Genomic DNA, 25215 nt, shown 5'->3' with positions numbered 1-25215 from the left:
AATTGAACGTCATGTTTTAGTGAAAAGTTGCATTCTCATTCACAAACTGGTACAAGAGTGGGGGAGGGGAAATCCCCATGCATGTTACCAAGATGCTCTTTTCTGTAAAGAATAGCAGTTAATCAATTGATAGTGACTTTTGTCCATTCCTGCTCACAAACTTTCTATAATGGGAAAAAAGCCACATAAAAAGATTGCCAATACTGGTTTCCAAAAGATTTTAATGAAATTTTGATACCATCTGAACACATCAAAATAAATAGATTAGAGATGCCGGCAGCTCCTTCAATTGAGTGGATGGAGGAGAGGTACAAGGAGGCCAAAAACTTCAAAGTAAAGAAGTTTGAAGGGTGGAAATGCTGCTTTGGTGATGCACGTTACTTTATGGGAATGCAAAATTCAAAATGTTTTCACTAATGCATGTAATCAAAACAGTGTATAATACGAACAAAACAATATCAAGTGGTCATCCATAGTAGAATTTACTCGAATTTTACAGTTCATCAATACCTAATTCAGTTTGCAAAGAATTACAAATACACAAAACCATCCATTAACAGTACATTTGCTTCACTTGGTGACCGAATTAAAGCATCATTGGCTCCAACATAATTAATTTTAAGTGGGCACTACATTTGTGAGCCAGTGAATGGGCACAAGGATCGCTGCACAATAAATGAATGTTAGATGCCACATACAGCTTTAGATGGAAATCTACTGATTGTTAAGTAAGCAGTCTCAATAGAAGTGTGCTTAGAAGTGTCCAATTGAAAATTTGAAAGCAGAGACAGATAACAGGCAAAAATTGTTCAAAATTCTGAATAAAGGAATGTAGCAGGGGAGACTGAGACCGCTGCATAAGCAGCTTTTAGACCAAAGTAGGTTTGTTAGGGGCATTGTGCCTAGGGACCAAAGGTTTCACAATGCGCCTCCTATATTATGCAAAGATACTGTTTATTGACCAAATATATAATGTATTTTTAACAAGTATTGTAACTTTGAAATGTAGTTTTAAAGGTATTTGTCAGATTTGGTCAAAAGCAATTGCCCCACAGCATAATGGGAAAAAGTGAAATCAAACAGACTGCATTCTCTGGTAACAACAGGATACAGAATTATTAAAGTCCTTGCAGCTAGAGAATTGCTGAGATCATGAATAGAAGTGTTTAAGTGCTAATTGCAACGAATGGAATTACATAAGAACATAAAAAATAGGAGGAGTAGGCCATCTAGCCCTTCGAGCCTGCCCCGCCATTCAATAAGATCAGCTTTTGCTGATAAAAGCATGACCAGCTAACAAGGAAAGTGACTTCTCATCAATTCTCATGGTCTGACACCAGCCTGATGTACATGAGCAGGTTGCGAACGATAGAGGAAGGACTTATGGGTCCAATTAGCCAATGAATTCCTAATTATGTCAGGAGTAGAATGCTACTGGCCAAGGTAAATAATGTTTACTCATGTAATTGGGCTATCCAGTCTGTATGACAGATTGAGCAGAGAATACAAACCTTCAAAAATACTGCATCAATTGTGCTCACGTGATGTAACTTTAGAGAAAAGTTGAAATCCTTCCTGCATCACTCTCCCAATACATATTGGTCAAATAAAGTCTCACAATATCAGGTTAAAGTCCAACAGGTTAATTTGGAATCATGAGCTTTTGGATAACTGCTCACCTGATGAAGGAGCATTGCTCTGAAAGCTTGTGATTCCAAATAAATCTGTTGGACTTTAACCTGATATTGCGAGACTTCTTACTGTGCCCGCCCCAGTCCAACGTTGGCATCTCTTTGTCATGGTCAAATAAAGACATCTTTGAAGCAGGACACCAAGTTCACGAGTCTTTGTATTTAGCTTAACTTTTAGCTATACACAGCCTCAAAAGAAAACCCCTTCAACAAGGTGTATTTACCGGAGTTGGAGAAAAGCTTCGCATTTTGATATCTTCATTGACCCATATCCGAGCCACTTCTTTACTCAATGAGTCCTTCCTTACAATACCATTGTTCAAGTCAGCTGCAGATAAAGTACAGTGTTTAAATTCTACAAAATCTAACTATAAAATATTGTTAATGGTACTTGCAAAGTCAACTCTTAACATATGACTATAACTAGACTGATCAATAATATTGCATTTCGTCAAGAAACCTTATTAGCCATTTCATTGCCAAGAGAAGATGCAACCTACAAGTGATGAACTTTTTGGACTGCATGCAGAACAACACTTGGTATGAAGAGCTCGTCAATTTTGAGTCAAGGTATCAAACACTAACAAAAGCAAAAACACTGGAAATATTCAGCAGCCAAGAAAAATGTGTTAAAATTGGAGGTCAATGATCGTTCATTAGCTCTGATGAATGGTCATTGTTCTGCAACAATAACTCTGCTCCTCTCGCCATAGATTCTGCCTAATCTGGGCATATCCAGCAGTTCCAGTTTTTATTTCAGATTTTCAACATCCACAGTATTTTGCTTCAGTGTTATGAAAGCTCACTTACAACTTTAGAAATTCCACACACACATCAGAGATCTGCACTTGTATTTTACTTCTGATTTGAATTACTGGTTGCTCCATTCTCAGCACATTGTATCAAAGTCAGACTACGTAAAGTGCAAATTCAACACCAATCAAAATTCAGAATTTTTATAATCCTAATCATTCTGTCCATTTCAGATAATTAGAGATCCTAAACTTGCACCATACTACCAAGCATTCAAATTGATAGTAGCAATAGGCTTAAAGTGCATGAAAAGAATTTGTGCATGTACCACTGTCTGCCTATATTTGTCTGTATTTTCAGCTATTTTGCTTTGAAATTTTAAGTGTTGCAATCTAAGCTACATCTACTTGAGAACATACAGTATGTGGCTTGGATGACAAGGACAGGATAAGCCATGATCCTTTTGCCTGATTGCTATTCAGCACATGCAGTAACAGTTCAACTCTTGATATTTCTCAATTATAATGCCCAGAAATGTTCAGATACTCTACCAACACCTACTGTCCATGTCCAGAGCTCAACCAGCACCTGGGGAATTGTTCTTCCAAGTGAGTAGGTGCCTTCAGGAAAGGAGTAAGATGGGGGAGAAATTGATCAATAAATGGATTGAGTGGATGTTTTAGATCGGCAGTTCCTCAACAGTGGAATGATCTAGGTAGGAGAGTCCAAGCTTTCCCTCTTTGTGACTTGCGCTGTTCATATCATGTTGCCTGGATAGTCACATTTCACCCATGATCACAGAAATCTGCATGCATCTCAAGCTAGCAATTTTTATAGATCTTGGTTTTCTGACTTCAAACTCATCTTTCCAAAAAAAGTAAACCCACTTTAAACAACAGGCCTCTCCAAATTTTCAGGACTGCACGCAAGTGATTTTAGGTACAACAAAACATGCACGTAATTACAATCTCAATGGCATCATGACTTTTGGCATTTTTAAATTCGTGTTATTTATGTCACTCAGCTGAGCACTTGAACATTAACAACTCTAATACTGTTAAATGCCAAAATTAGATTACACCTCTGCTTACAAGCAGTCACGAGACGGCATTCAGCCCAATTAGCCCTATGAACGTTCTATGCGTGGACAATGCAGCCCAACCAGTCTGTGGGGTTGCTTATGTATTGCCTTGTTTCCAAATTCTTTTAAGTCTGCTTTTCTAGCTACCTAAGCTATGGTTACAGATCGAAAAGTTGTTTCCATCACTAAGTTTGAAAGTGCATTTCACAGCCTCATAACCAGGCTTGTATTATTCAATAAAACATTTTGATACACCCTTTTCAGGTTATTAGATGTAGCATACAGTTGTTCAGAATGTACATGCTAAGTGCAAATAAATGGCTATGTTCAATTAATTAGGTCAATTGTATTTCACCCCAACACCAATGTGCAAACACACTATTCTATGACAGTTATATGTATGCAAAATGCAAAAAGTGACACCCGGATAGAGACAAAGTGAGAATTGTCAGACACCAAAAGGAATATAGCAAGCACGCTCTTGATACTAGATTCAGGAGGCAGCTAGTGTGAAAATAGTAACACAATTCCAACTTTTATCTTATAAAAGCACTTTTTCTTACATGCATTTCTAATTACCAGAAGGTAAGCTTCACAATGAATTGACTTGCTTTCTACAAGTAACATAATGCAGCTAACTGCAATTAAGTTGGAGATTTCCCACCATAGAGAAATGAAACGTGCACCCATTTTGTGTATTTCTGGTGGTTTCATGGCACTATTACCTTACCTGATTTATTCATCATCTTAGAAGTGAGTAGTACAATTTCTGTAAGAAAGTTAATTAGGAGAAAAAGTTTCTAATATCCAGTGCTGGAAATTCTCTTGCAATAAGAACTTAAGAAATAGGAGCAGGAGTAGGCCATCCAACCCTTCGAGCCTGCCCCGCCATTCAATAAGATCATACTGATCTGTCGTGGCTCAGTTCCACATTCCCGCCCTCTCCCCATAACACTTAATCCCCTCTCTTATCAAAAACCCATCAACCCGCGTCTTAAAAATATTTAGCGAGGTAGCCTCCACCACTTCAACGGGCAGAGAATTCCAGAGATTCACCACCCTTTGAGTGAAGAAGTTCCTCCTCAACTCCGTTCTAAACCGCCCCCCCTTTATCTTGAGGCTGTGCCCCCTAGTCCTACTATTCTTTGAGCGGGAAGAGTCTCTCCACCTCTATCCTATCCATCCCATTCATCATCATATACGTCTCAATGAGATCTCCCCTCATTCTTCTAAACTCTAACGAGTACAAGCCTAGTTTATTCAGCCTCTCCTCATAGCTCAAACCCCTCAACTCCGGTATCAGCCTAGTAAACCTCCTCTGCACTCCCTCCAAGGCCAAAATATCCTTGCGTAAGTACGGCGCCCAAAACTGCACACAGTACTCCAGCTGCAGCCTCACCAATGCCCTATACAGCTGCAGCAAGACCTCCCTACTTTTATATTCAATCCCCCTCGCTATGAAGGCCAGCATCCCATTCGCCTTCCTGACCACCTGCTGCACCTGCAAGCTGGGTTTTTGCGACTCATGCACAAGGACCCCGAGGTCCCTCTGCACCGTCGCCTGCTGCAGTTTTTCGCCACGTAAGTAATAATCCTTCCTACCATTATTCCTACCAAAGTGGACCACCTCGCACTTGCCAACATTAAATTCCATTTGCCATTTCCTGGCCCATTCGCCCAGCCTATCTAGATCCTTCTGTAGACTCTCCACACCCTCCGCACAATTTGCCTTTCCACCAATCTTGGTGTCATCAGCAAATTTCGACACCATACACTCGGTTCCCTCCTCCAGATCATCTATATAAATGGTAAATAGCTGAGGCCCCAGCACCGACCCCTGGGGCACTCCACTAGTCACCATCCGCCAATCCGAATAGCACCCGTTGACCCCCACTCTCTGCCTCCTATTTGACAACCAATCCTCTATCCACGCTAACACCCTACCCCCAACTCCATGTCCCCTGACCTTCTGCAATAACCTCTTGAGGTACCTTGTCAAACGCCTTCTGAAAATCAAGACAGACCATATCCACCGACTCTCCTCTATCCACCGCCCTAGACACATCCTCATAGAACTCCAGTAAATTTGTCAGACACGACTTCCCTTTAATGGAACCGTGCTGCGTCTGCTCTATCAAGCAATTCCTCTCAAGATGCCTCGCTATTTCCTCCTTGATGACGGATTCTAACATTTTACCTACAACAGACGTTAAACTAACCGGCCTATAATTCCCTGCCTTTTGCCTGGCACCCTTCTTAAACAACTATTAAGTAGCTTGTGTTTCTTTCAGTTAATTAGATAAGCATGAAACCAAATAAAAGCCACATAAAATTAAAGACGCTCCAGTCATATTTCAAATGGAACTCATTGCTGTGGATAGCTTCTGAAACATTTTTTGCACCATGGATTGCACAATATTTTACATGCACATATCTAACAGCACTGTCCTCACTAATGTTTTGTCTCCATTACTTTTTAATTTTGAAAAGACAATCAACGCAAAGGATCTATTTACCATGCAAGAACATATAGCCTCTTCACACTGAACTCTTGAATGGCATGCAACTGCAACACAGGTAAGTGATCCTGGAACATGCATTAGCCTTCACACAGAGAATGCTGCTGCGTTGCTTCATCATTTTTGAAAAAACATGAATGTGCACATCAGCCAGCATGCAAAAGGCATATGCAGACCTTCAAGAATTATAAGAAAGGTGGAGGCTTAACTAACTTTCACCACTTGAGGGCTTACACATTCCAATGTCAGTAAACCAAAAATTCTAGTGCCACAAGTTAATATTTATCAAATGCACATGCATACTATTCAAACTTGCACATTCAGTACTAAATTTAAAATAAATCAGCCTAACCATTGTACCTTTCAAACAAATTGCAAATACACCAATGGCACCTACCTGCATCCAATTCAATTTGTCCATTCAATTCATGGCTATAATTTTTTTACAAACTAAACAAATCAAAGCTAAAGCAGATGCTATGTGATCAAAAGAGCATTTAATGAAATACTTGTATAGTGTATAATTGATATCCCCAAAACTCTATAAAATGTACAATTTCAAATAAAATAGATTTGAATAAAAATAACTTACTGGCTGCTGTTGTAATGGGCTGAACAATATTGGACGGTGGCTTCATTTTCATCAGTTCAGACAAGCTGTTGCTTTTAAGTAAGTCTTTAAGCTGTATCTGATCCTTGGTTGATGCTGTGGCTACAGTTGGAGCAGCTGTAGATGATAGTGCAAGTGAGCTGGTCTGAACAACCTTTGCTACACTAACTGTGGGACGAGATACTGCATTAGCAGGTGCCTTTGTCACAATTAATGTTGTTCCCAGGTTTGGCAGCTGATTCAGCTGATTTAGCACAAAAGTGGTAGCTGTTGGTGGCTGTTAGGGGGAAAAAAATAAAATTTCAAATTACTAATTTTATGTTACAAATAGAATAACTAAAAAGACTGAATAGGCTGGGGCTTTGTTCTCTCAAGAGAGAAGACCAAGGGGTGACCTAGTAGATGCCTTTAAAGTTACAAAATGGCCCAAAAGGGAAGACAGAAGATGTTATCATTTGCTCCCGAGTCTAAAACTAGATGCTGTAAATAGATTTTAGAATTTAGAATCCCTAGAGTACAGAAACAAGCCATTTGGCCCATTAAGTCTGCACCGACCACAATCCCACCCAGGCCCTACCCCCACATCCCCACATTTACCCACTAATCTTTCTAACCTACACATCCCAGGGCACTAAGGGTAATTTTTAGCATGGCCAATCAACCTCACCCGCACATCTTTGGACTGTGGGAGGAAACCGGAGTACCCGGAGGAAACCCATGCTGACAGCAGGAGAATGTGCAAACTCCACACAGACAGTGACCCAAGCTGGGAATCGAACCCAGGTCACTGAAGCTGTGAAGCAGCAGTGCTAACCACTGTGCTACCGTGCCACTCAATTGCTCATAATCCAATAAGAGAAACTTAATTTAGAATGAGAATATAGAACCTGTTGTAATGAGTATTTGAGACAAAAACAGAAATTATGCACAGGAAAAGGTAGATAAGCATGGAGGGGGAGGGAATCAATGGGCTATATTGATATGGCAAGATGAGGTGAGTTGAAAGGAGGTTTCTGTAGAACAAACACCAACATTGATCTGTTGGGCCAAATGGCCTGTTTCTGTTAAGGTCTTTATTTCCCATTTACATAAAGGTCAGAAACAGATCAATTTTACCACTTTATTCACTAACAGTTCAAAAGGGAACACTTGGCATCTATTAATAACAATTCTTTTTGGGTTGCAATTCAATAAAATGAACCTGAGAATATATTCAAAATCTGAAGACACCCAACGTGTCCAAATTCAGACAAATATGACAAAGGACAATGTTGGGGTTCTGAGTCAGAACTACAAGTTACATTAGGAAGCCACACTACACACCCACCACCGCCCCCCCCCACCAAGATTCTTATTTTAGCATAAATGTGAGGAAAAGATACTTCCTTTGAGGAATAATTCCACTGACAAAGTAGACATTTGTTTTTATAGTGAAAAAAACTTTATTTAATAATAGTTCTATTGTAACTAACAAATGAAGCAGCTTAACCATTAACAGTTGACCAATATTTAAAAACAAAAGGAAGCAACTTTAATGTCTAACTTACTGTTTCAGCTCCAAATGAGCAGCTTTCCTCTTAAATACTTAAAGGCTACTTTAAATATAATTAGCAATCTCAAATATACTTGCTATAAGTGTGAACTGCCCTGAGAGTTTTCAGAGAGATGTAAAGCTTCCAGAAGCCTGTAAAATTCTCCCTAACCTCAACCAGAACAGTAAACTTCACCTCCTTTCTGCACAGGCCTTTTCTCTGTTACAGACCCAGGGCTATACATAAACCACATCATCCCATGACCCTGTCATTCACTCTAATCCAAAATCCCAGGGGAACTTAAGTAAACAAAAGTTCATTAACTCAACATAACCACTTGCAATGTTGAAATGGATAATCATCCTGCTCTCAAAGTCTGAGCTGCGTTCCTAGCAGACATATCGACTGCCCAACTGGCTGTATTAGAGGATTGAATTTTTAAACATAACTATCACATCAAGGATTGAGCTGCTTCCTTAACCTTTCCTTGGAAGAGGAAAGAATTAGATAATAATCACTCAGCTCTACATGTGGTTTTCTTTTTCACTTGAATCAAACACAGCACATTTATGCAAACATCACTCTGCAATCAGTATGCAAAATTCCACAAAGACTAAGAGGTGCACATCTACCATAATCAAATGCTACCTCAGCTTCCACCAAATTTTCTTCATTGCTAATTTTCTTCATCTCTGTATTTCTAAAAAGGGAAGTATGAGTGTGAGGCCAGTGTGTTGTTGCCAATGCAATATGTGGGAGGTCCTGGAGGCTCCTGGTTTCCCAGACATCCAAATCTGTGCTCGGTGTGTGGAGCTGCAGTCCCTAAGGGACCAGGTTAAGGAACTGGAACTGCAGCTCGAGGACCTTCGTCTCATTAGAGAGAACGAGGAGGTAATTGACAGGAGCTACCGGCAAGTGGTCACACCGGGGCAATGGGAAAAAGGCAAGTGGGTAACTGTTAGGAAGGGGAAAGCTCACATGATGGAGAGCACGCCAGTGGATGTCCCCCTTCAAAATAAGTACTCCTGTCTGAGTACTGCTGGGGGGCGACAGCTCACCTGGGGGAGGAAACGGTGGCCAGGTCTCTGGAGTGGAGCCTGACACAGTACTTCAAAAAAGAAAGAAAAAGAGCAGCAAGGCAGTGTTAATAGGGGACTCCATAGTGAGGGGATCAGACAGGCATTTTTGCAGACGCAGACAGGAGTCGCAGATGGTGGTTTGCCTCCTTGGAGCTGGGATCCGGATGTCTCTGGACGCGTCCCAGTCATCCTGAAAGGGGAGGGTGAGGAGCCGGAGGTTGTGGTTCACATAGGTACTACTGACATAGGCAGGAAGAGGGAAGGGGTCATGAAAAGGGATTATAGGGAATTAGGTAGACAGCTGAGAAAGAGGAACGCGAAGGTAGTAATCTCAGGATTGTTGCCTGCGCCGCGAGAGAGTGAGAGCAGAAATGGAATGAGGTGGAGGGTATATGCGTGGCTGAGGGACAGGAGCAGGGGGCAGGGATTCCGGTTCCAGGATCATTGGGACCTCTTTCGGGGCAGGTGTGATCTGTTCAGTAAAGACAGGTGGCACATGAATCCCAGGGGGACCAATATCTTGGCGGGAAGATTGGCTAGGGCTACTGGGGGGGCTTTAAACTAGAAAGGTTGGGGGGAGGGAATAGAGATGAGGAGACAGAGCAAGGACGTTAGCTCCCAGATAGAGAAGGACTATAGACAGTATGAGAGGGAGGTTAGACAGGTTATGGAGAAGGGAAGTGCCCAGACCGAGGGTCTGAGGTGTGTCTATTTTAACGCCAGGAGTGTAGGGCGTAGATTGCTGCTTGGGAATGTGATGTGGTGGCCATCAAAGACTTGGATGTCTCAGAGACAGGACTGGGTACTTCAGGTGCCGGGATTCAGATACTTCAGGAAGGACAGGGAGGGGGCAAAAGAGGTGGCGGAGTGGCACTGTTGATCAGGGACAGTGTCATGGCTGCAGACAAGATGGATGCCATGGAGGGACAGTCTACAGAGTCTCTGTGGGTGGAAGTTAGGAACAGTAAAGGGACGATAACTTTGGTGGGTGTTTTCTATAGGCCGCCCAATAGTGACAGAGAAGTTGAGGTGCAGATAGGGAAACAGATGCTAGAGATATGTAGTAATAACAGTTGTCATGATGGGAGACTTTAATTTCCCAAACATCGACTGGAATATAAGAACATAAGAAATACAAGCAGGAGTAGGCCATCTAGCCCTTCGAGCCTGCCCCACCATTCAACAAGATCATGGCTGATCTCAAGTGGCTCAGTTCCACTTTCTCCCCATAACCCTTAATTCCCTTGCCTACCAAAAACCTATCCACCCGTCTCTTAAATATATTTAGCGAGGTAGCCTCTACCACATCAACGGGCAGAGAATTCCAGAGATTCACCACCCTTTGAGCGAAGAAGTTCCTCCTCAACTCCAAACTAAACTGCCCCCCCCACCTTGAGGCTGTGCCCTCTAGTCCTGCTGTCCTTTGAGCGGGAAGAATCTCTCTACCTCTACCCTATCCATCCCCTTCATTATCTTATACGTCTCTATAAGATGCCCCCTCATCCTTATAAATTCCAACGAGTACAAACCCAGTCTATTCAGCCTCTCTTCATAGTTCAACCCCCTCAACTCCGGTATTAGCCTAGTGAACCTCCTCTGCACTCCTTCCAAGGCCAAAATATCCTTGCGCAAGTGCAGCGACCAAAACTGCACACAGTACTCCGGCTGCGGCCTCACCAGTGCCCTGAACAGTTGCAGCAAGACCTCCCTGCTTTTATATTCAATCCCCCTCGCTATAAAGGCCAGCATCCCATTTGCCTTCCTGATCACCTGCAGGCTGGGTTTTTGCGACTCAAGCACAAGGACCCCCAGGTCCCTCTGCACTGTAGCATGCTGCAGCTTTTCGCCCTTTAAATAGTAATCCCTCTACTATTATTCCTGCCAAAGTGGATAACCTCACACTTGCTAACATTTGCCGGCTTTAATACCCGGCAAACTATTCGCGTCCTCCTCCGTGAAGACCGATGCAAAAATCTTATTCAAGTCCTCAGCCATTTCCTCATCCCCCACTACTAAATCCCCCCTCTCATCCTCTAAGGGTCCAACATTCACCCTAGCCAGCCTCCTCCTCTTTATATATTTATAAAAACTCTTACTCTCCTTTATATTTAGTGCTAGTTTAGCTTCATATTCTATCCTTCCTTTATCATCTTCTTCGCCAATCTTTGTTGACTTCTAAACCTCTCCCAATTTTCTACTCGCCCACTACTTTTAGCCACTCTAAACGCAGCAGCTTTTAATTTAATACTCTCCTTTGTTAACCATGGCTGATTATCCCTTCTCCTATGTTCCTTCTTTACCATCGGAATAAATTTCTGCTGAGCACCGAAAAAGATCTCCTTAAAGATCCTCCACTGTTCCTCAGCAGTCCTACCGACCAATCTGCACCCCCAATCTACATTTGCCAATTCCTCTCATCCTATCCCTAGGGTAAGGGGTTTGGATGGGAAGGAGTTTGTTAGGTGTGTTCAGGAGGGTTTCCTGACACAGCATGTGGATAAGCCTACAAGAGGAGAGGCTGTACGTGACCTGGTGCTGGCTAATGAACCAGGACAGGAGACGGATCTCTCGGTGGGAGAGCATCTCAGGGATGGAGATCGTAATTCTATCTCGTTCACGATAGCATTGGATAGAGATAGGATCAGGCAGGCTAGGAAGGTGTTTGTCTGGAGTGAGGGGAAATATGATGACATCAGGCAGACAATTGGACGAGTAAACTGGAAGGTGGTGTTCTTGAGGAAAGTACTGAAGGAAGGTGGCAGATTTTCAAGGAATGTTTGACTGGAGCTCTGCACGACAACGTTCCGATGAGACAAGGAGGTTTTGGTAGGTCACGGGAGCCATGGTGCACAAAGGTTGTGATGAACCTGGTCAGGAAGAAAAGAAAGGTGTATAAAAGGTTCAGAGAGCTAAGAGATGTTAAGGATCTAGAGGAGTATAAGGCTTTAGAAAGAACCTTAAAAAGGAAATTAGTAGAGCCAGAAAGGGACATGAGAAGGCCTTGGCAGGTAAGATTAAGGAGAATCCCAAGGTGTTCTACAAATACGTGAAGAGTAAAAGGATGAGAAGTGAAGGGATAGGACCTATAAAAGGTGAAGGGGGAAAAGTCATGTGGAACTGGAAGACATGACAGAGGTGCTTAATGAGTACTTTGCCTCAGTATTCATGGTGGAAAGTGATCTGGGAGGTTGTACTACAGGTTTGCGGCAGACTGAAAAGATTATGTGGATATTAAGAAAGAGGATATGTTGCAACTTTTAAATTCCATCAAGATAGATAAGTCGCAAGGACCGGATGGGATGTACCCCAGGTCATTGTGGGAGGTGAGGGAAGTGATTGCAGAGCCCCTGGCAATGATCTTTGCATCGTCAACAGAGATGGGAGAGGTTCCGGAGGATTGCGGATGTGGTTCCTATTTTCAAGAAAGGGAACAGGGATAGCCTGGGAAATTACCGACCGGTGAGTCTGACCTCAGTGGTTGGCAAGTTGATGGAGAGGATTCTGAGGGACAAGATTTATGAGCATTTAGAGAAGTTTAGAATGATCAGGAATAGTCAGCACAGCTTTGTCAAGGGCAGGTCGTGCCTTACGAGCCTAGTTGACTTCTTTGAAAATGTGACTGAACACATTGACGAAGGAAGAGCGGTGGACATGGTTTACATGGACATCAGCAAGGCGTTTGGTAAGGTCCTCCATGCAAGACTTCTTGAGAAGGTGAGGGGGCACGGGATCCAAGGGGCTTTGGCCTTGTGGATCCAGAACTGGCTTGCCTGCAGAAGGCAGAGTGGTTGTGGATGGGTCTTTTTCTGCATGGAGGTCAGTCACCAGCGGAGTGCCCCAGGGGTCTGTTCTAGGATCCTTGCTGTTTGTCATTTTCATAAATGACCTAGACGAGGAAGTGGAGGGATGGGTAAGTCAGTTCGCCGACGATACGAAGGTTGGTGGTGTTGTGGATAGTCTGAAGGGATGTCAGAAGTTGCAGCGTGACATAGATAGGATGCAAGACTGGGCGGAGAAGTGGCAGATGGACTTCAACGCGTATAAATATGTAGTGGTCCATTTTGGCAGGACCAACAGGATGCAGGAATACAATATCAAGGGTAGGAGTCTTAGCTGGGTTGAAGAGCAGAAGGATCTTGGTGTTCCAGGTCCATAGGACTCTTAAATTGGCCTCGCAGGTGGAGGATGTGGTCAAGAAGGTATATGGTGTACTGGCCTTCATTAATCGAGGGATTGAGTTTAGGAGTCGGGAGGTAATGCTGCAACTTTATAGGACCCTTGTCAGACCCCACTTGGAGTACTGTGCACAGTTCTGGTCGCCTCACTACAAGGAGGATGTGGAAGCTATTGAGAGGGTGCAGAGGAGATTTACAAGGATGTTGCCTGGATTGGGAGGCATGCCTTATGAAGATAGGTTGAGGGAGAGCTCAGTCTCTTCTCCCTGGAGAGACAAAGGTTGAGAGGCGACCTGACAGAGGTTTATAAGATGTTGGGAGGAATAGATAGGGTGGATTCTCAGAGGCTATTTCCCAGGGCTGAAATGGTCGCTACGAGAGGACACAGGTTTATGGTGCTGGGAAGCAAGTACAGAGGAGATGTTCGGGGAAAGTTTTTCACTCAGAGGGTGGTGAGTGAGTGGAATCGGCTACTGGTGGTGGTAGAGGCGAACTCGCTGGGGTCTTTTAAAAGACTTCTGGATGAGTATATGGGATCTAATGGCATTGGAAGTTACAGATAGTTCTATGGCTTGGTAGTTATAGATGTGATCGGTGCAACTTGTGGGCTGAAGGGCCGGTTTGCGCTGTAGTGTTCTATGTTGTGCTGAGAGAAAGGCATTTTCATAGGAATAAAATGCTTTAAAAGAATGTTTGACATGAAACCCAAGGAGAATTTCTGGACATCATGATCATAACCAAATAGAAAATTGTATGTACGTACAACATGAAGTGCCTAGTACAGATGGATTGGTACTTTGCTTCAGCTACATATTCTTCTGTTCTGTCAGCTGCATTTAAAGGGCATAGAGAGGAAATTAAACTGCAGACAAGAGAAAATGCTGGAAAATCTCAGCAGGTCTGGCAGCATCTTTGAGAGAAAAGAGCTGATGTTGAGTCCAGGTGACTCGACAAAGCTTTGACAAAGGGTCATCTGGACTCGAAACGTTGCCCTTTTCGCTCCTTATAGATGCTGCCACACCTGCTGAGATTTCCCAGAATTTTCTCTTTTGGTTTCAGATTCCAGCATCTGCAGTAATTTGTTTTTATCCAATTAAATAGCAGTCTTGAGGGCTCACCACCAATTACTCTGCAGTTCCATAAAGACCATTCCCCCATTCACTGTAGTTGGCAATCAACAAAAGGTGCAGGACTTGAGATCAGCATTTGTTCCATAGGATACATTAATTGGATGATTTGTTGCAAAATGACCAAACAGTTTAGACAAATACTTGAAATAAATGATTTAGTATGCTACCAATAGAACAATGCACAGTTAGCAAATTTAGAAATGAAACTCACTGAAAATTAAACACTAAAAATTAGATACCAAAAAATGTAGGCGTGAACTACACTGAATAATTCAATAAAAATACACCATACAAGACTTGAGCAATATTTGTTGATGGTTTTTGGTCTTCCAAATCTACAGAACACCAAATTAGATCATTTGAGAGAGCACATTGTGTTTCATTTACTTATTTAAATTTTAAACACAAGCTTGACAACCCAAACTGCTCAAAATATTGCACTTTCAAGTTATAGTAATGATGAATAATGTGTTAGGTTTCAAAAAAATACACAGATTTAACTAAAAAAGCTAGAAATTAAATTGTAGTTTTGTTTGGGAACATGGTGATGGAAGAATCAGGTTCAATCAGAAACTCACATGGCTGCCAACAGCCATAGCTCTGGCCCAACTACATGTAATCAGTTTTGTAAATGGGATTCTAAAATATTGGGTGAGATAGAGTATCTTGAGCTACATCATCAGGAGTAATGATTTGAGATCTTAAAGACAGGCTCTTTTCTAGGTAACCAATGCAATACTTCAGAACTGCCTTGTGAACAAGTACACACTGACACTGACTTGAGCTTGCAAGAGGTTATACCATCTTCAGTCATCGAAAGTAGCATAAATTTTAAAAGGGAGGAAGAGAAAATATCAAAATCTTGACTTCAAAAAGATCGATGTGCTTTAATTTTAAATTCAGTATGTAAAGATCTGCCATTTGAAGTTGGATTAAAAACATCAACTTATTCAGCAGATAAACAGCACCAAAACCAAAGAAACAGATGGTGCTATTTGTGGGATCTTTGTATCCACATCAGCTGCCACATTTGCCTACATAATAATGACCACATTTCAAAGCAATTCACCAGCTGCAAATCAGTGGACATGAAAAATGTTACATAAATGCAAGTTTGTTCTTACTGTTTATTCCTTCCAAGGAATTTCATCTTACACATATGTACACTGACCCTTTCCAGTACACCATTAAATCATTCAGCCCTTATTACAGCAGGAAGATAGTCAACGAGAAAAAAATGAGATGCCTTTCTAATGAACAACTAACCAATGCCACTTTTCAATACTCAAAGCAAAATAGTCAGGTTCCATACATCTTGTCGGTACTCTTACAAACGAGCACCTTGCCAAAGTTTATTAACTTAGGAAGAAACTAAAAACAGTGCCTTTGGAAAAGTAAATTAATTTAAAGCATGGACTTTCCCTCACGTTATTAATTCCTTTTATTTGCTATCTATTTTTAGTTCATTTCGTGGTAATATACAAAGTACACGTACAGAAGCACTGGTATACCATTGATATAAACATGGGACTTCATTCCTACAGTCAGCTCTTTTCTCACCTTATAATTGCTGCCAGACCTGAGATTTTCCAGCATTTTCTCTCGTTTTCCTAGAACTTCATGCCTGCCGAATCCCTCAAAGCAGATTTCCAAACACACATCCCTGCCAACATGCTAGAACAACACTTAGTCTCAAATGATATTCTATGAGACTGCAGCACGGCAAACTTCCCATCATTCTTTGGGACCAGTCTGCTGCCACTGACAGCTGAACACCTCACTCTTCTCCAATATCTATTCACCTTTCTCTAGCTGGATGGGATTGTCCTCAATAGGTTTCATTCTTATTTAATTGCAGCCAGAAAATCACTTGCAATGTCTCTCTTCTCACACCATTACCTCTGGGGTTCCTCAAAGATCTATCCTTAGTCCATTTCTCTTCTACATGCTGCTCTTCGGTGACATCTGAAATACTGGAGGTTTCTGACGTAAACTGACAACAGTCAGCGCAACTTCACCACCTCTCAATTCCTCCACTGTTGTCAAGTTATGGGGCTGCTTGTAAGACATCCAGTACTGGGTGAGTGGATGATTGCTCCAATTAAATACTGGGAAGGTTGAATAATCCACATCTGGATGAGTGCCTCCATCCCTCTGCTGACAACTGGCTGTGGCTGAACCAGACAACTGACAGCTATACCATCACATTCAGCCTTCAGATGGGCTACCAACCATGTAGTCATGTCATTACTACGAACGTCAATTTCAACCTTTGTAATATCGTTTGACTCCAACCTGCCTCAACTCTCTTGAAACCGCGCCCCCCCCCCCGCCCCCAGTCAATCATTGTTACCACAAGAGTTGACTATTCCTATGCGCTGCTGGCTGATCTCCTACTTTCTTCCCTCAAACTGGAGGCCATCCAAAACCTGGTGACGTTGCCCATACTTGCACCAAGCTCTATTCACCCATCACATTTGCAGCCTAAATTAGTTCTCAGTTAAGCATCCCCTCATTTTTGAGATTCTCATCCATATTGTCAACGCCCATTTCCTTACCCCTCAGTGCAATCAATCTCCTCTGATCCTACAGCCCTTGAAGATAGTGATCCTCTAATTCTGGTCTCTTGAACATCCATGATTTCTACTGTTCCAGCTGTATGCTCAGCTGCCTGCAATTCCATCCCCAAGACCTTCCACATTTCTTCTTTATCAAACTCCTTAAAACCTACTTAATAAGCTTCTGCCATCTGTAGCTTAATGTATAATTTTATTATATAACACTTCTGTGAAGGATCTTGACATTTTATTACATGACAGATGCTATATAAATAAGTTGCTATTGTAATTAAAGATTGGCAGAGAGCAACATACTACACAACCCCAACATAAGAACGAATCATTGGGCTTAAAAGACGTCTCTCTACATTTTAAGCATTGCTACACCCACCAGTTTCAGATGCCAATTTCATTGCAGAAAATGGTCCAGCTCCCACACCAAGTTCTAAAGAACTGATGGGCACTAAAGATACAGTAAAACCATTTGAAGCATTAGATTATTTTCCCTGTAGAAAAGGACTAAATTCATAGGATTATGTACAAATACGTACAAGTGAGCTCCACTATCACATAACAAACATGAGGGGGTTGGACTATGAAGAGAGACTAAATAGACTGGGTCTGTACTTGTTGGAGTTTAGAAGGATGAAGGGGGATCTTATAGAGACATATAAGATAATGAAGGGGATGGATAGGGTAGAGGTAGAGAGATTCTTCCCGCGTAGAAAGGATAGCAGGACTAGAAGTCACGGGGGGTGGGGTTACAGTTTAGATCAGAGTAGAGGAGGAACTTCTTCACTCAAAGGGTGGTGAATGTCGAATTCTCTGCTCGTTGAAGTGGTGGAGAATACCTCGCTAAATATATTTAAGTCACGGGTAGATAGGTTTTTGATAGACAAGGGAATTAAGGGTTATGGGGAGAAAGCGGGAAAGTGGAACTGAGACACTTCAGATCAGCCATGATCATACTGAATGGCGGGGCAGGCTCGAAGGGCTAGATGGCCTACTCCTGCTCCTATTTCTTATGTTCTTATGTATAACACTACTCAGTCCTATTCTTCTAAATACCAACGTGGAGGTTACAGCTTATTTGACATGGCATGACAACATACACAACCAGAAAGCAGCTGCAATTCATTTGGCCAGTTTCAAAACCCTGTACTGCATTTTTACTTGTAATGCCATTCACCATATGCTTGACAATACAACTGAAGTGATTGTGACAATGTCAACCAGTTAGTATAATCACAATTCAATTGAGTTAACGCCCCAGGGAATGAGCGTATTTGTTGCACTTTAAGTTGCTAGTTCCACACTGTACTCCGATACTATTTAACCTTCAATTACAACCATCATTTTTGAGTCAAAATACCAAAAAGATAAAATAGTTATGAGAGGTGATTTAAAAACATAAAAGAATAGATCTGAAGTCAGAGAAAGGGGAAGCAGGACACAGCTGTTAAGGAACAGAATTTGAGCATGTGGCTAAAGCTGCCAAAGACTAAGGCACTGAGGATACAGATAAGGTTAACAGGGTGTAGTCACTAATCCTAAATTTTCTGTGGTGATACTTGACTTGGGTAAAGCATAAGAGTACTAATGGAGCTCAATAAACAGAAGAGATAGACAAGCAGTACGTGTCTGTGGAATACGAGGAACAGATTGGAATGATTTGGAGATTATTAACGAGTTGGGGAAGCCCACAAGGAACATGCCACAGAAGCTGACAATGAAAACATCAAAGGTGTGCATGATGGCCTCCATCATGATGGGTTGAGCTTAATGGTGGAAATGCAAAATGTTGCAGTTCTGTAGTAGTTTCTCTTAAGGATGAATTAGTGATGTGTTCAAGGCACAGTTTGAGGTCAAACAAAACATGGAATTATACTTTTGGTTCAGCCCAAACAAATAATCAGTGAGGATACAATCTGCCCAGGGTGAGAAATTTTATTACAGGAGCCCAAAATAATGACATGGTCTTGTTCAAATGTTACATTTAAGCTCCGGTTCAACTGTTAGTCCACAGAGAAGTAAGCAGGGACTCAATTGTGACAACAGCTACACTCTGGGCAATATTAGGCATCCACAGGCATACTTCAGTGAGGTTGGTCCCAGACTCAATTAGCGTTGTTACTGTGGCATTTAAAAATGAGAAGGCAATGGCTAACTATGGAACACAATGACAATCAAGTTGAGAGGCAAAGCTACTACACAGTCTTGTGTTATTTTGGGACAGCCAAAAGGAACCAAACAGCAGCACTACAACAGAAGAGGCACTCTGAAGAATGATGCAATGATCGGACAACAGCAAACGCAGAGGGTTTGAAAAGGCAAGTTGGGCTAAAATGCAAAGAGTCAATAGTGGCATTCATCTGAATTTAAATCAGCACAAACTCATACTAAGAAGGGATTTTAATAGGAAATCATGAAACAGAAGAGCATACAGCTAGGTGGCAACAACACATTTAAGAACCATGGAAACGACTGGGAGGGTTAGGCATTGCCTGTTGGTTCAGAAGATGGAGGTCCGAGTCTTTTTGAAGAACTGTAAACTTTTCTTAATTTCAAATAATCAGCAGCCATGGATAACAACAAATGATTCAGCCTTCCAAACTAAATTAGTTTTAAATGGTGGTTAAGAAAATGGCTCCACTGAAAGCACTAATCTAAAACTCAAAATTCTTCTTCAGTTCATTTTTTAGATCGACAAGGTGTATGCGACTGTTACAAAAGCACTAGATGCTCTTTGCTGGTATTCTTGCACCGATGTTGTGAAGTCAGCATTGGACTGGGATGGGCACATAAGAAGTCTCACAGCACCAGATTGAAGTCCAACAGATTTATTTGGAATCATGAGCTTTAGGAGCACTACTCCTTCCTCAGGTGAGTGGAGAGTTGGGTTCACAAACACAACATATATAGACAGAGATGCAATTGCAAGATAATGGTTGAAAAGCAAGTCTTTTCAGGTAATCAAGGCTTTGCAGGTACAATCAATGAGAGTGGACAGAGGGATAATCACAAGTTAGAGGTGTGAATTGTCTCAAACCAGGACAGTTAGTAGGATTTTGCAAGCCCATGCAAAATGGTGGGGGTTATATGTAGTGACATAAACCCAAAATCCTGCTTGAGGCCATGCTCACGCGTGCAGAACTTGGCTATCAGTTTCTGCTTGGCGATTCTGCATTGTAGTGTCTTGAAGGCCACCTTAGAGAGTGCTTACCCAAAGATCGGAGGCTGAAAGTCCTTGACTGCTGAAGCGTTCCGACAGAAGAGAACATTCCTGCCTGGTGATTGGTGCATGGTGTCCGTTCATCTGCTGTCGTAGCGTCCGCATGGTCTGCTTATGTACGCCTCAGGACATTCTTTCCTGCAGTGTATGAGATAGACAACGCTGGCGGAGCCGCATGTGTATGTACCGTGTACCTGGTGGGTGGTATTCTCACGCGTGACGGTGGTACCTGTGTCAATGATCCGGCACATCTTGCAGATGTTGCCATGGTCACTGTTTTCCTGAAGGCTGGGTAGTTTGCTGCGAACAATGGTCTGTTTGAGGTTGCACATTTGTTTGAAGGCAAGTAGAGGGGATGTGGGGACAGCCTTGGCGAGATGTTCGTCTTCATTGATGACACGTTGAAGGCTCCAAAGATGTTGTTGTAGTTTCTCTGCTCTGGGGAAGTACTGGATGACAAAGGATACTCTTTCAGTTGAGTATCATGTTTGTCTTCTGAGGTGGTTAGTGCAGTTTTTCGCTGTGGCATGTCAGAACTGCCGACCAATGAGTCGTGGGATATGGATATATCCCTCTTTCCATTTGCATTGTCCGTACCTGTAAAGACTCACATTCCAACAATTATCTTGCAAATTATACCTCTATCTATACGTGTTTGTGAACCGACTCTCCACTCATCTGAGGAAAAAGCAGTACTCCAAAAGCTCATGATTCCAAATAAACCTATTGGACTTTAACCTGGTGTTGAGAGATATCTTACTGTATTCTTGCACTATGTAGTGTTGCTTAGTACATAGCTACCAGGTAAATAAAAGACAACAATGCTTTAACTAGGCCAGTAAATGAAGGCACCATTTTAATGGTGGAAGGGAAAGTGATACCGCTCAAAGTGATTTCACAGGGGCCTAACTGGTAAAATTATTTGGGGAATACAACAATTAACAAACCTTGGAGACCAAATTAACAAGCTTACCACAAAAAGGTCAGCAACAATCTGCGTAATTTGTTTGTGAATATGTCACTATTTTAGCAGAGATTGAAATCAAACTTCTCTCTGCCCCATGAGGCATATACACCTCTCCTCGCAAAGACCGAGGGAAGATAAGTTATCCTGCAAATCACTCCTGCTCGAAATTTGATTGGCTTACAACATCCAAAGACAACAAAATAGAATGAATAAGTGAAAGAGAAAGAAGATCAATAATTGATTTTATAATGTGCATCTTGAAGTCTCTCTAGACTCTCTTCCACTGCTAACAGTGTCCTACAAAATTCCTCTTTTCACCAACCCTTTGGAGGATCAAAATGTCAAGTTAAATAAGAAAACAGTAATGATTACAATGATTTTTCTAATTGGAAATTTTGTTTTTAAACTGCTAGCACAGTTTAAAAACACAAAAATCTAAGAAAAATAAGCAGAAAAAAGGCCTTCACACTTTGATCTTAGGCATTGTAGAAACAAAAACCCCAAAAACGAACAGGGAATAATAATCAATCATTTAATGCGTTTCAGAGCTCGAGCAGCAGCTGGCGTTGCTGTGATGCATCTTCAGGGTTCAGCACTTAGGAAAAATGCATCTATTAACATGATCACCTATCAGCTTAAGAGTATGCAAGGTGATCGCCATTGAAGTAGTAATAGGCAGATAGAGGAGTTCCCACGAACACATCCAATCAGTACTCAATTCTGAATAGTGATGATCAAATTAAGGAGTACAGCCAAAGCCTCAACCACAAAACCACTGCTGGTTCAGCTTCAGTACATATGCGCATGTGGCAGGAACTACAAAGATGAGTGGAAAAGTGAGTGATAGATCTGATAGTTAGAAGAACAGACAGGTATTTCTGTGGCCGTGAACCCGAATCCAGGATGCAGATGCCAGAATCAAAGATGTCATTGAACAGCTGCAGAGCTCTGAAGAGTGGGGATGGTGAACAGCCAGTTATGGCCCACACTAGTACCAATGATATAGGTAGAGAGAGAGAGATGTGGTCCTGCAGTCAAAATGTAGGGAACTAGGTAAGATGAGTACAGGAATAGTAGGCTACAGCAGATGAATGCATTACTGCAGAGACAGTGCAGGCCAAACCTCTAGATTCGAAAGATTAGGAATTGTCTGGAACCTGCGTAGGCTGGATGGGTTGTATCTAAAGAGAACTGGGACCAATTTTCTTACAGGGTGATTTGATAGTGTTTTTGGGGGAGAGTTTACACTAACTTGGCAGGTAAAGTGTGCATGAGGGGAAGCAGGAGGGTGGGGACGGAAGGAAATACTAAGATATTATGCAGGCTCAGCCTGTAAGGGAAATATGGGTTCAACATAAGAGGGAAAGTCAAAGTCAAAATTAGGGTTTCACCTCATGTATGCAAATAGGCAGAGTGTGATAAATAAGATTGGTCAGCTGCAGGCATAGACAACCACATCAAAATATAATGCAAGAGAGACCTGGCTCAAAGAAGGGCACGACTGGCAATTAAATACCCCTGGATACAAGGTGTTCAGGAAAGGAGGGATGGGTGTAATAAGGAGAATATTGTAGTGCTGGAAAGGGAGAGTATTGCAGTAATCAAGGACAGAATCTATTTGGTTAGAGCTAAGGAACAAAAAGGATGCAATTGCATTGCTTGGTGTAATCTATAGGCCACTAACTATTGGGAAAGACAGGGGAGCAAATTTACAAGAAAATTAAAAAGAGGTGCAATAATTCTGGAGTAGCTATAATGGAGGGCTTTAATTATCCAAGCATAGACTGGTGTAAAGGAGAGGAGTAAGAGTTCCCAAAATGTGTTCAGGAAAATCTTCTACCGGAATATGTTTCCAGTCCAATAAGCAAGGGGGAACGTTGAACTTGGTTCTTAAGAACAAGGTGGGCCAAGTAGGTCAGGTGTTGATCATTGTATGAGATTCAGATGTCAGGTGGATAATCCAACTGAAAAAACTTAGCCAAAATTGGAAGGTTCAGAGGGAAATTGACAAAGCAAATAAGAGAAACAAACAGAATATAAGAGACTATCAGCTAACTTAAGAGACAATTCAAAAGTTTTCTTGGCATATAAATAGTAAAAAGGATGGTCAAAAGGGCCAATTAGATCTTTGCATGGAGGTAGATATTAAATACTTCGCGTCTGTCTCGGCCAAGGAAGATGTTGCTCAGATCATTGTGAAAGCGCAAATAGTTCAGAACTCAAAGGAGTTTAAAATTGATAAGGTATTAAATTGTGTGTCTGTATTTAAATTTAATAAGGCACCAGGATTGGATGAGATACTTCCTACAAATACTGAGGGAAGTCAAGGTGGAAATTACGGAGGCGCTGGCCACAATTTTCCCAATTTATTTTGGACTTGATTTGTGCCAGCTGGCAAATTGCACATCACACCCTTGTTCAAAAAAAATGACAAAGATAAACCCAATAACTACCAGTTGGTTTAACATCGGTGGTAGGTAAGCTTCAAGAAGCAATAACTTGGTACAGAATTAGTCAACTGGGAAAATAAAGCCAATTAAAAGCCAGCATGAATTTGTTAAGGGCAAATCATGTTTACTTAACTTGGAGATTTCTTTGATGAGGTAACAGGGTTTTGCCTGGAGTAATGTTGTTGGTGGCGTACGTGGACTACCAAAGCGCACTGATAAAGTGCTACACATGCTGTCGAGATGGTGTTGGACTGGGGTAAACAGTAAGAAGTCTCACGACACCACGTTAAAGTCCAACAGGTTTATTGGGTAGCAAACACCACTAGCTTTATTACACAAAGCGGTTGTGCCACATTATTCGGAGTATTAACTTAACAGTTAACTGGTTTAGATTCAATGAGTTCTCATCTTCTAAAATAGAAGACGAAAAAGCTTAATACAACAGTCTACATTTTCCAGGCTCTGACATTGAAAAACATTATGCCAATGTCAATAATTTACTGTCTTCAACTAGACTTTGATCAAATTACCTCAATATTTCTGTGTAGTTTTTGAAAACTATTGCTGAGACTCAATAACATAACTCTTCATTGCCATTTTCAAGGGAGAATGATCAACACCATCACCAAACTTCAGTCACCAGAAAATGTCAAAAATCACAGACCAATCTCGATTACAATCAGAAAGATGTGTTACTTGCTAATGTGCAATTAAAGACTGATTTAAATCTGTTTTCCAGGTCAAAGCACATTACTTACTCCTGGTTGGGGTTAAGATGGTCTAGTTATTTCACTAGTCTATCAATCCAGAAACTCATCTGATATTCTGGGGACCCAGGCTCGAATCCCGCTACAGCAGATAGTGGAATTCCAATACAATAAAAAAAAAATTGAGAATTAGGCATCTCCTGATGACCAAGAAACCATTGTCGATTGTCAGAAAAGCCCATCTGGTTGCCCTTTTAGGGAAGGATATCTGCATCCTCATGTAGTCTGGCCAACATGTGACTTCACAGCCACAATGTGGTTGACTCTCAACTGCCCTCCAAGGGACAATAAATGCTGGCCAGCCAGCGATGTCCATGTCCCACAAATGAACAAAAAGTGCATGCTTGAATGATCTCACAAAGTGCACGAAATATTTGAAAACCTTGGCAGAACATACTACTGTTCTTCCAGGTTGGTTTTGACTACCTGAATCAGAAAAATCAAACAATTTTTAAACTTATAAAAGTAAAAACAAAATCACACCAGTCAATACAGAAACCTCAGTGCTACCCATGAAATCACTCGCATTAATGTTGCTTAGCCAAAGAAAAATAGCATGAGCAACACCCTAATTGTGGCAGCATGACCCATTGAACAAATACATAGACATACCACTCCTGCACTCAGTTCTCTCAAACAGTACTTATTCCAACACATCCTATACAGAGAAG

The 25215-nt window shown here is 41.7% G+C and overlaps 1 protein-coding gene across 2 annotated transcripts in view; it reads right to left on the bottom strand.

Annotated features, from left to right (window-relative positions):
• Positions 1–25215, bottom strand: part of sbno1 (strawberry notch homolog 1 (Drosophila)) — a 150871-nt gene that overhangs the window by 110427 nt on the left and 15229 nt on the right. The window contains exons 3-4 of one of the 2 annotated variants that reach the window (XM_080207934.1): positions 6637–6931; positions 1916–2019 (exon numbers count right to left, since the gene is read on the bottom strand). In XM_080207934.1, the coding sequence (XP_080064060.1) occupies positions 1916–2019; positions 6637–6931 (399 nt within the window). Of the gene's footprint in view, positions 1–1915; positions 2020–4255; positions 4289–6636; positions 6932–25215 lie in introns of those variants that run through there. The other variant, XM_080207935.1, reaches the window with a different exon arrangement.

The sequence above is a fragment of the Carcharhinus amblyrhynchos genome, chromosome 20 (assembly GCF_965287045.1).
Source record: "Carcharhinus amblyrhynchos chromosome 20, sCarAmb.v2.hapA, whole genome shotgun sequence".
Classification (NCBI taxonomy): Eukaryota; Metazoa; Chordata; class Chondrichthyes; order Carcharhiniformes; family Carcharhinidae; genus Carcharhinus; species Carcharhinus amblyrhynchos.
This window is presented reverse-complemented; position numbering and strand designations above follow the sequence as displayed.